At 39.1% G+C, this 11,710-nt stretch overlaps 1 protein-coding gene across 1 annotated transcript; it reads right to left on the bottom strand.

Annotated features, from left to right (window-relative positions):
* Positions 1-109: 109 nt before the first annotated feature.
* LOC114523702 (ATPase MORC2-like) lies at positions 110-11,590 on the bottom strand. Its single transcript, XM_028544710.1, has 38 exons — positions 11,485-11,590; positions 11,255-11,342; positions 10,454-10,507; positions 10,147-10,181; positions 7,915-7,983; positions 7,713-7,803; positions 7,595-7,639; positions 7,186-7,249; positions 7,021-7,095; positions 6,806-6,896; positions 6,654-6,712; positions 6,395-6,453; positions 6,202-6,280; positions 5,997-6,126; positions 5,782-5,818; positions 5,623-5,665; positions 5,462-5,547; positions 5,054-5,146; positions 4,909-4,956; positions 4,733-4,752; positions 4,574-4,641; positions 4,370-4,439; positions 3,935-4,060; positions 3,693-3,798; positions 3,485-3,617; positions 3,275-3,337; positions 2,921-3,205; positions 2,753-2,851; positions 2,578-2,628; positions 2,388-2,475; positions 2,231-2,273; positions 2,002-2,100; positions 1,876-1,912; positions 1,579-1,754; positions 1,363-1,456; positions 1,113-1,151; positions 881-1,033; positions 110-675 (listed from the first exon to the last, which is right to left on the bottom strand). The coding sequence occupies exons 2-38, from the start codon at positions 11,326-11,328 to the stop codon at positions 574-576; spliced, it is 3,084 nt and encodes a 1,027-aa protein (XP_028400511.1). The 5' UTR covers positions 11,329-11,342; positions 11,485-11,590; the 3' UTR covers positions 110-573.
* Between the last annotated feature and the right edge of the window lie 120 nt (positions 11,591-11,710).

Below are 11,710 nucleotides of genomic sequence, written 5' to 3' on the forward strand. Positions count from 1 at the left end.
TTACTCTTAATCTTTATTCGATATAAAAAACTTAAACACACAGTAAAGATTTCCTCAATATAAAACAATTTTAATTCTCTTGCATAAAAATACTCTGTAGATATTTACAAATTAAAAAAACAGGTTCGCATGCTATAATATACAACTACAATAAATATTGTTGACAGCAACAAAACGGAACGAATATATAAATGAAGCATAATATTAATAATTGTACGAGAGGGTATTTCACTCAACGTAAAGTCAGAACTCAAACAATTCCACGAACAACATGAAAGTCAATTTTATACAAAATAATCCATGTGTTTCTACGAAGTGCAATTTATGAACATTCAGGTGAGAAAATAGAACAACAGAGGAACACCCTTTGTATTACGCAAGCACTAAACTAAACAATAATAGTTCTCCTTTAAATGAAAGGTCTTTTTTGAAACCAGTTGCCCTAACAAAGTAGATCGTGGAGCAACAACAACGAGAACAACAAGCTTCATATTCTTCAAAGAGCTCCAGTTTTCATTTCTCGATGCAAAATTCTTCCCAAAACATGTCCACACGCGGGATAAGATAAGGCGATCAGCTTGCATCGCTCGCTACCGCTTGTGCAGCGATGGCTTCTAACAAGGTATCGACCTTCTCCGTATCGTCATTTGGAGCTATGGTACTCTCTTCTGGATTCTAAAACAAGCAAAGTTTGTATGAATATTTTTGACATTTTAAGAGCAAATCGCACATCTGCTTTAGACGTAGGTGTGCCATCCTAGACGAGAGGTTCATCCCTTGGGATAATTTAATCTTTGCCATAAATAGACTCAAGTAGAAATCATTGAACTTGACTAAGTTTTAATATTCTTTTTCATACATTCAAATACACGACGACTACCTCGTTTAATGCTCGGATCAACTTCGCCGCCGTCCGCCGTAGGTTCGACAACGTCGTCTTGTACTCGGATTCACGTCTTTTCGACTCGGCTAACTCGCTTTCCTGTTCAGAAAGTTTCTTGGAGAGAACACTCTTCGTTTTCTCGTCCATAATCTAAAGAACAAGAATGGTAAGTTATATTTCTCAGCAGTTTGAAACACAAATACATAGCAGAAGTAGAGATTTCGCTTACCGTCCTCATACTGTCGCTGTGAACATCGAAAAGTTTATCCTGCAAATGTAAACAATGTCAATGAGTTGTTTTACAAAACCATACTCAGAACGGCTCATATTTCTAAAGGCCTGTTTACATGAGTCCGGTTTCCCTGAGATTCAAGTGTGATGATTTCGAGGTATTAAAATAGGCTTTCATGAAACCAAGCAAGCACATGAAATGATTAACCACTATTATCGAGGGTGAAGTTATGCTTAGTATTACCCACCAGTGGAAAGTTCAGTAATTCTTCTAAGGACATTGTCTCCAGTTGATAACCAGTGGTTGGAAACTCTGGCACTAATATATATGATATACAAGACCTGAAAATAATATGTTAAAAGGTGTGAATATGTCCATTTTAGCCTGGGTTAGATTTTGAAAGCAGGATGATTGAAACTTTATCGATTTTGAGAGGACTGTTTTGATTGTCCTTAGAACGAACCTCAGCATCTTATCTAGAGAAATGACTGTGTCTTCCAAGGAGGTGCCAGTTGAGGGAGATGATATGGAGCCTGGTTTACGAGGCGATGGTGAAGGCATATCAACTGTGGTTGTACTAGAAGGTGTGGTAGACGATGGTGAATTATCCATGGCGTCCTCTGTCATTGGGTAATCCTCCTAAACACACAAATGAGACGAACGTTAACAAAGAGCATTCCTGCTGAGCCTGGATCTCGTCCTGTTACAACGACCATGCAGTGAGTACATAACCACTTGTTATTGCCATGTTTCAACTCACATTCAGTAATTTCAGTTCGTCGTTTGTCTCATCATACCTACGAATAGAAAAAGAAATATCAGCTTTTGAGCAGATAATAAGCTCGATATTACGACAAACAGTCTACAACGTACAACGAAGCCTTACCATTTATCAAATTTATCTTTCTGGTAATTGTCAAATTTCACTTTCACTTTGGCGGGCGAGTTTTTAGAATGTTTCACGGCGACAACTTTTGCGAAATACCTGGAAGAGAAAATCACGCATTGCTAAGAACGTGAGGGTCTCGTGAGCGAATCATTTCAACTGTTTAAAGATCTTTAGGGTCCACAGTCTCGTTCCTTTTTATGTTGTTAAAAACCTTCAACGTACTCACCATCTTGGCTTGATGAACACCTCAACTTTACTTCCTTTCTTGTCTAAAATACAAATGTTTAAGGTGTTTATTTGAAACAAAAAGCACAATACAGGAATCAGGCAAAACAGAATTTAGTTTTGAATACGTGTTCATCAATTGTTGAAACTGTGCTTACATTTGGATAGTTTTGATTGAACGACTGCATCATCGTTTTGTGTGTTTTCGCTGTTATCAGAATGACATTCTTCTGGTTCTTGGATGTCCTGAGTACGGAAATGAAAGTGTGAATTTGAGCAGCAAAAGTCTAACAAATAAACTTGGCTAGTTTAGTCTCAATCTACACACTGCTAGAATTCACAAGATACCTGCGTTGAGGTGACTTCCTCTCTTTTCCGTTTTAGTGGTACCTCGAAGACCTACAGTGGAAAGTTATATCATCATGAATGCTGGCTGTTTAGAGGCAAACGAACACAGGCCTACGAGTAATGTGCTGTAATATTTTTTCAACAGGACGTTTGTTTCACAAACCACACCACATACTTCTTTCTCTGCCACGGGATGTTCTCGTTTGTTTGAGCTGGTCACGGATGATCTGTTTGTGTGGCTACTGTCAACTGACGTCCGTCTCGCTATGGGTGTCTAGTGAAAACAATTTCAGACCATAAGTTGTTGGTATTTAAGGAAACGAGGTTGGTGTTCAGAGCTTACCAGTTTAGCGGTTGGTTTCGTGGTACTTTTAACTGGAGCGGAAATCGTTCTCGTGAGCTGTTTTGGTGATGATAAAGAGACTTGCTTTGGAGCTGGAGTTCGTTTTGTTGCAGCAGGTGGAGGAGCTTGCTTCGGTGGCGCTCTTTGTGTTTGTTGAGAGATGAGTCTCAGAGATGCCTGTGCAGCTGATCTTGGCGGTGGCTGGGAGACAATCTGTTTAGGAGTGCTGGGTTTAGTCGCCGGTTTCTCAGTGCGAGCAGAGATCGTGGAGTTTCTTGGCGGTACCTGAGGGAGAAGAAACGATTGTAGTTTTTTCTCAGCCTGGAGACATTGGGTTGAAGCAACCAGCACTACCTCAAGCACCCGTTTGACCTGCACTGGATCTGTCGTGTCGTTCTGCCATTGTTTCGATCGTCCCTATAAGTTTAAGAGAGAGAGAGAGATATACAGTACATTAAATAGTCCAAAATAAAAACTCCAGCCATCATGCCTGGCTGTGCAGGGGTCATCATGCCTGGCTCTGCAGAGGCAAACTGCTCTAGATATCTGCTAAACTCAACTCACGTCTAGCTGATTGAGCTGTTCCTTCTTCTTCTTGATATCCGCCATCAACTCCCTCTGTTTCTCCTCTGTCGTCTTGGTCTGCTTCTGAAGAGAACCAACCGGGGTGATGGACTTCTGTTCTGGAGCAGAACACCTTCACGAGAAAACGAAACAACGCATGAGCGATTGAATACAGCGAAGTACGGCACAGGTACGCCAGGCATCTTACTTGTTTCGTTCATGATCATTGCTCATAGAGCACGTCCATTCGTCCTCGAAAGTTCTTCCAATATTTTTCGCGGAGAAAGGCAGAGTTCTCCATTTCAGGCAGTTTGCTGTGACCGAAATTTAAACAATTGTAATGAACTCATAAAACCCCATACATAAACCAGATCCAAGATCTAATCCTAACTTAATCTCAAGGATTAAATTCGTGTCGTCTAAACCAGTGGGAATAAATGAGAAAATTACCGCATTGCACTGTGCACGGAAGCTGCATGGCTCGCTTTCTTAAGTACTTGGCTTCGTCCGAAGGTTCCTCTGCAATATCGTTGGAGATGTACCCAAAATTGTCCCAGAACGAATCGACACTTTTCTCTGTATTGAAATGTTTTCATGAGTAAATTAGGTCAATCTTTTCTCAGCAAGTGCTGTATATTGCGAGAACGACCCGCAGAAAAATAGCGTATGGAATTAAGAAGTGTACAACAGAAGAACGTATTAAAGCACAGCTCTTTTTTTGTAGTCGAAAATAAAACAAACAGAGGTCCTTCATAGAATAAATATTGAAGACGAGCATAGTGTTTCAAAAGAGCGACTTCAGACAAGTGCCTTCTTGATGTTTTACTTAATCTTTGCTCCTATTCATCAAAGGATACCCTGACATATAACATATATTGAACTAACCGTTCAGACCACTGTCTTTCCAATACTGCCCGAGATGTTCCCCCATGGAGCGAAGAAGATGCTTGTATTCCTGAAGTGTAGAAGAAACTTGAATATGAGAATTTGAAAACGAGCGAATGAAAAAAGAATCCCTTCCTTTGAATTCGAAAACAGATTTCGGTAAAGCCGTCGTCGACTTTCATTTTTAAGAAGTATCTTTCCAACCTTTGCATCAGCGAAGTCTTGCTTATTGTGGGTTGGTTCCAAGACAAGATACGGCACATCGACAAAACCTATCGAGATTCAAACATCAGTTGCAAAGGCATTTTCTTGCAAAGTTTTTCTCAAAGAAAGCTCCGACGCGGAGGAAGAAATTGATCTTACCTACTATTCCTGCATATGCCCTAAATAAACAGAGAATATTATAAGTTTGGAACTGTCAAAGCTATTGCTGAGTTGAAACTTAGTTGTCCACAGATGAAAACCTGGCTTCTCATACGAACCTCAGAATCCTAAAAGGTGTAATTTAACTAAGCTCAGATCTCGGAAATGAGACAAACCTTTTGCCGTCAGATTGAAAACTTGATTTCTCGTACATTTTTATCAATCTGTAATATTGGGAAAGACGATTTTGGACTACTTATGTATTGACGAAAAAACGAAGAATCGAAAACAAAAGATCAAGATTGGCTGGCGATGTCTAACCTGTTGCAATTATAGACGAACATGCCGTAGGAATGTCTACGATTGATGTTGAAACCGAACGTAAAGGTCAGAGTTTTCGGTTCTTTTAGCGATCTAGAAAGAGTAAAAGGAGTTGGTTTGTGGCAAGCTAATCTAGAGTCGCGCATTGGAATATGGAAGATATGACGGCGGGTTAAAAGACTTGAAAAAATTAGTTTAGTGTTTGAGGAGTCGTGGATGAAGTGATGCCGTCACAGATTTACATGTTTAGAAGACTTGGAGTGTTGAAATGCCTGGCAATGAATGGCGATGCTTCTCAAAATCAAATCTCCGCGAAGTGAAAACACTACTCTCTTTCTTTCTTTCTGTTTTAAATGGTAAGGCGATGGTAAGTTTTCGAAGGAATGACAATATGATATTTCTTCTTACTTCTGTTTTGTACTCGCAATTTGATTCTTCATGTCAGCTTCAGTTCTTGCCTTAAGGGCGCTGTCCTGTGCTTGGCGTAGCCTTGCCTACGACAAACAAATATTTCTAATAAAACCTCCGCATTCTTGCAGGCCAGTAAAATCATCTTCACCATTTCTCACCCTAGATTCTTTGGAGATGCCCTGGTCATCCTGTTGCATTTCCCTGGGAAAAAACAAGGCACGAAACCCTTAATAACAGGCGTTGTGAAGGTGTCGCAGGCTTGCGAGAAAAGAACACAGATGAAGAGGTAAGCAAAAGAATGGTTATAGTAGAATTACTTTGCAATTGTCTCCAACTCTCTGGCCTTGTCAGCGGCTGAATAAGATCGCAAACAATTGAGGTTAGTAAATAGAACGAATTACTTCAGCTGTACTGCCATCTAGTGGTCCCAGAATCTCCCCACCCCACCCCCACAAGCATCAAGGTTGTTTCCTTAGATTATGGTCCTAGACCTGCTAAACCCTTGTGCTAAACCTCAAGTCTTATTGCGCACCTGATTTTGCCTCCACCAAAGCCTTATTCGCCTCGCGTTCCGAACGAGTTTTGAATCGTTTTGACGTGAACAAGTAGCTCCTTGGCTTGTACAAACCATCTCCCAGTCTTCGCGTGAGCACTTTCTTCCCCTGAAATAGTTTTCAAATCACCATCTTGTGGTCAAAATTCACCACCAAAGCTTCACTCTGCCGGCTTTATATTACCTGGATGTAAATCTTCATTCTTGGATCCAGATACAAGATAGCGCTGTAGGCACGGAAGGACTTTCGTTCAGGCATAATGCTGGTTGAAAAAAACACCCCAAAACCATTGAACTTTAGTTTACAAATGATCTAGGCGCCCCAGTAGGCTTTGAGACGAGTTAGAAGCATTCATTTCTCAAAAGCTCCTCGCTACCTTTTGTCATCAAGATTCTCTTCATACAACTCTCGCATTACGATATCATCTTCGGACGGCTAAAAATGAATTTTATCAGTGCAGGCTGAATTAAACTCTGTGAGCACTTTACAATAATACTCTATGCTATTAGTTTTTTTACAAAAATTGCGATATTAGCTGCTTTTCCAAACTCTATATCTTTCATTACCCCTCCAAAAGGAAACCGGAGTGTCCCGAAAAGCGTTAGAGAAGGCTTTAAATTCATTGTAGTTTCTACCTCAAGTTCTGTTTCCCCCGAGTCCAAAAGTTTCATGTTGTAAACCATAACTAAAGTCCCTGTTTTGTGAAAAGACAATAGACAGTAATCAGACGCGAAGTCAAATAGAAAGTTAACTCGTGTTTGTTTACAAAAAACATCCAATAGTTTACCTTTAGATTCGATTTTGTCGAAATACTTAAAGAGCTCTGACTCGGATTTAAAAGGAGAATATTTCAGAATCACTTGCAGCTCGGTTTGATGCTAGAAAAAATAGAACTCTTGATCGATATATTGCAGTATTTTAGTAAAATCTCTGAGTTTTTTAGCAACGGATCTGATTGCAGCAATATTATTTAGTTCAATTATATTTTTTCATCCAAGATACCTTCTCTAGTTCTCGTTTCGCCCGACTAAGAGGTTTCCTCGTTGCTACATCCCAAGATGGAATCGGCACGACTACCTACAGGAGAACACGATTGGATTGAAAGAGTTCAGGTCCTACTAGTGTATGCTCTTATTCTAATTTTCTTTCCTCGAGGGATCGACTTACTTCGTTAATCCCCTCCCGTTCATGAAAGGTTCTTGACAAGAACAGACAACTCATCGTGCCATGCCTGGGTGAAAGTTGCAGTGAGTGTTTGGTAAATTTAGTAGAAGATAAAATAACGAAGGAGAGAGCCGTTCGAGAAGGCGAATGGTTGCATTTGTACCGAGAAAGAAAGATTGGACGATCGATGAACAGAAGTTGTGATAAAAAATGAAAATTTTAAGAAAGGTTTAGCAAGAGAATCACAAAGAGAATGATTTGATGAGAAGAATGTATCGAATATCAATGAAATGTTTAAGAAATATTCAGGAATGAGAGAATGACAAAGGAGAATGATTTGACGTGTGAGAAGAGTGTGTAATATCTGAATAAAATGACAACTTTGTAAACCTCATCTTGGATCGAAACTTACTTCTTTGTAAACATAATCATGTCTTTCGCGATACGCATTGAGCCACTGTAACAAGAGAAAGTTGAGTTATATCTTCGTATTCTCATCTCTTCTTTATTTCTGAAGGTGCTGTACTTACGACTTCAAACCGTTTCCATATTGTCCGATCATTTTCGAGTCCATCACGCGTTTCGTTGACCGCCCGAACTGGATAACATTCGACACCTCGGCTGAAAAGGACACGCACAATTTTTTTACCATCCAGAAAACAATTACAAACGGAATCAACAATTGCATCATTTTTCAGCGAAAATACCAATAAAATATAACACTTCACATACTAGGATCCATTCCCTCGCCGTCATCGCAAAAACACAACAAGTATTTGCCGAGGACGTTATTATTGGGAACTGAAAGAAATAATTGTCGGATGTTAAACCATCAAACGGAAGAAACATTTCAATAAAGTGCTGAGGCACAAATCCTCGATCATATTGCCTTTAGATGGCAAACTCAAGCGGATTTAAAGAGATGCCACTTCTTAGCAACAAAGAAATCAGAATACTCCTATTTCTTCAACGTATGTAAAATATTTTCCACGATGAGAACGAGACGACGTTGACTTGGCAAAATCCACAGCCGCGAATTGAACTTTCACGAAAAATACTTGAATGAGAACTGCATTGATATAATGCTTTAGGAGAGTGGAAAAAAGTTGGCACAAATGCGTTGTCGTTATCTTTAATACGAAGGAAATTCGATCTTTTTTCTTTTTTGAACTGTTTTGTAGTCGCCAAGGAAACACGGAACTTTTAAATGTCTACAACCATCAACACTGCACTATATCTTTCTATATTTCCATTTTGCCATGATTCTCCGATGAGTTTTTTACACTCTGCCGTCTTTTGTTTTTTTTAATTACTTCCAAAAAATTGACCATTTTTACTGAAGAAGAAAGCTCGCTTCGAAATTGGTGACAGAAGATGCATTTCATATACGTCGATATATACGCCTGTTTTTAAATTGAATATAACTGTTATTTACTCTGGCATGAACGAGTCTCATGAGTCATGATCCTGTTATTGTCAGCGTTAAATAAAATGCTTATGTAAACTGCCCTATATTTGTTTTTGTAAAATGAAGATAGCTGGGGAAAGCAAATATAAAGTTTGAAGTTATAACTTAGGTAACAGGCTTTTTTGTAGGTGTTCCTTTGCCGCAACAATCGAGTCGATAAATGTTCACGTTTATGACTATATGAAGTATCCAAATGCTACAAAAAGAACTGATTTTTAATGGCGCTATTATATATGGACGGCAGGTACTGTTATAACTGTATTTTCTTTGTACAACGACTTGATGTATTCTTTTGCGTCGTGTTTCCCTGCCACAATAATTGCGTCTTGGAGTTGGTATTTTGCAATATTTTCTTCGTCATTTTTTTCTCTCATTTTCTCTCAAAACTTCGACGTTGACGTACCAACTTCGGTGAACGCTGCCAAAATATCACTGAATAATCTACTTTGAGAATTTTCTGACAGCTTATGACTTTTGTGTCTTCTGAAGGAACACAGTTCTTCAAAACCTTGGATTTGATGTGAATTTCTGGCTTATAAATCAGACAAAATACACAAGAAATCACTTCTGATCCTGAAGGAGAATTTCTCTCCTTTTTTTAGAAATGACTTGCAGTGTGAGTGAAAAATATCTGCCATTATAATTTATAGCTGCTCCACTTTTCAAGAATGGAAAATAAACAGGCCCATGGTAACCAAATTTCAGACCTTGTAATAATATGCCTTTTATTATTAACAGCAACCAAAACATTCTTGATGTAGCCTTCCCAAGCTCAACCTCTCTGAAGTGATTTTACCATGTAATAAATGAACAATGCTTTCTGAAGATCCATAACTGTGGAATCCTATCTGTTAACTGTCCTTCATCCAGTCTTACTGCATTAAAATGCTTCGGACCAATAATGGATAAGATAATGGTTAGAATTCTCAATCCTACACCATTAAATTTCATTCAATAAACTGCTGGAAGGCCAGAGAATTAAGAAAACCCCTGATGGTCTGCTGTCAATCACTGGTATCTTGAACTAACTTTGAAGCATATTGCCTCACACAGGCAAGAGAAATGGTGATTACTTCACAATTGCAACATTTCTGTCTTCATTTGCATACTTTAACTTGCTCTGGCTGTATCAAAGGCCTTTATCAAAACACTCCTATTCTCAAGTAACTTTCATTTTGAATTTCATAATAAATTTCATTTCCACCACCTTCTTGACTTTCAAAATACAAATTCAACTATTTCAACACATCCATTACTGTGAGTTCCTATTCAAATTTGATTTTAATCGAGAACTAATCTTTTGACAAGTACACTGGCACCCAGCTGACAGGGCTGTGTCTCGTGATTCGAGGAATGCAAGGAATGCATAATGAAGGTAATCGAACCTTCTCCAACCATAACATAAATACTGCCCCATCTTTCACAAGTGTATATCGCTAAAATCAATCAAAGAGAATTAAATATTTGGAACCAACACTAAGTTGGGCCTTACTAACCTGAAAATATATTCATCTTTGTAGCACCAGCATCTCTGTGGAAGATAAAAATTCACAACGATTAGAATGGTTTGTAAAGAAACGCAGGTAAATTTTATGATACATCCACGCAAATAATCCATCTTAAATTTATAAAATATGCGATTTCACAGGGAAATAAAATGACATTTTACAACAAACATCCGCTGTCTTCTAACAGCGGAAATGACCAAGTGTTTAATAACTCTTGTAAGTTCTGGAGCGGTGTGAATGGATACGTGATTAAGACACCTGCGCCAAGCGAGTCAAACTTGTTTGTATACAGTACCGTGCATTGTCAACCAATTCAGCCAAAGCGCCAAATAGGAACTCGTGAGTTGTACTAGAAAACGAAAAAGCAGTAAAGATCGATAGACGCGAGAGAACAACAGACCAAGTCAAGCAAAACGTCCCGTGGTTATTCCCCGCAGTTTAAGGAGCGGTTTGTCTCAAATTTTACAACTTTTGGAAGTGTTTCATTTAAAACTAAGCCTTTAAGACTGTTTAATGACTTTAGGACTTTGTTTTGAATGAATTACGTGGCAATGAGGCGACGTAATTGGGTTAAATGTGGATGAACGTCCTAATGGCGAGGAATATCGTGCATTCTTCGGTATTATGTCTGTTCCTGGTTGTGTGAAAGCATAGACTCGAATAGAAAACGAAAAACGCAAAGTGATGTGTTTCTACCATCGACAATTGCAAGAAACCGTTCTGTTACGGTGACAGAACAAACGGTAAAGTGGTTTTATCAATAATTGTGTTTATTCACACGGTCAAAAGGACATCATCAGTCATCATCGCACCACCACAAAATATGACGACATTCTCACAAAATATTTTCCGCCAAAACTCAGCCGTTTCCTTTTCGCAAATCAAAAAAGCTGCAAGTATTGTTGTCCAAGATACCCACGTTATAAAACAGCCTGGGAAGGCGCTCTTTTGTACCACAAATTGGAATATTACAACCTCTTACAGTCGCCGGTGGTCTTCGTCACAACAAACACACGCATGTAACGTGACCAATTTTATAACTCGCGAATTTAAGAAAAACAGCCAGTAAAAGTCCTTAAAAACGACCACAACTTACCTGTTTGTATGAAGATATTCGACAGTTAACTGCGCTCGGCTGAGACTTGAATAGGAGCTTGAAAGTTGCGCCATTTACTTTTGACAGTCTGCAAAACCGAAGATGCTGTATTTAAATGCCTCGTGCCTACTTACTATGACAGCCGCCATTTGCGGGTGCAAAATTCATGCCGAAACCTCATTATTTTTTACCGAAAACGACCCTAAAGCTTCTGTAAGACTCCCACTCACCTTATATATCGGTCAAAACGAAAATGCTGAAAGAAACTTGGTGTTTTATGGACAAAATGCTTCCCGCCAAAGCGACAACACTTCTTTGCAATGGCGCAATGATGCCAGAATATCATGCGGTTTGACCAAATATGGATGTGCGAGATCAATGCATTGCGGGCAGCCGCGTCTTCTCATTGGTCCGAAAAGAGGCCGTTTTAATTGGCGTTCGAGCGCACTTCCGATC

Source organism: Dendronephthya gigantea, unplaced genomic scaffold (genome assembly GCF_004324835.1).
Source record: "Dendronephthya gigantea isolate DGI-Jeju-01 unplaced genomic scaffold, DenGig_1.0 000028F, whole genome shotgun sequence".
In the NCBI taxonomy this organism is placed as follows: Eukaryota; Metazoa; Cnidaria; class Anthozoa; order Malacalcyonacea; family Nephtheidae; genus Dendronephthya; species Dendronephthya gigantea.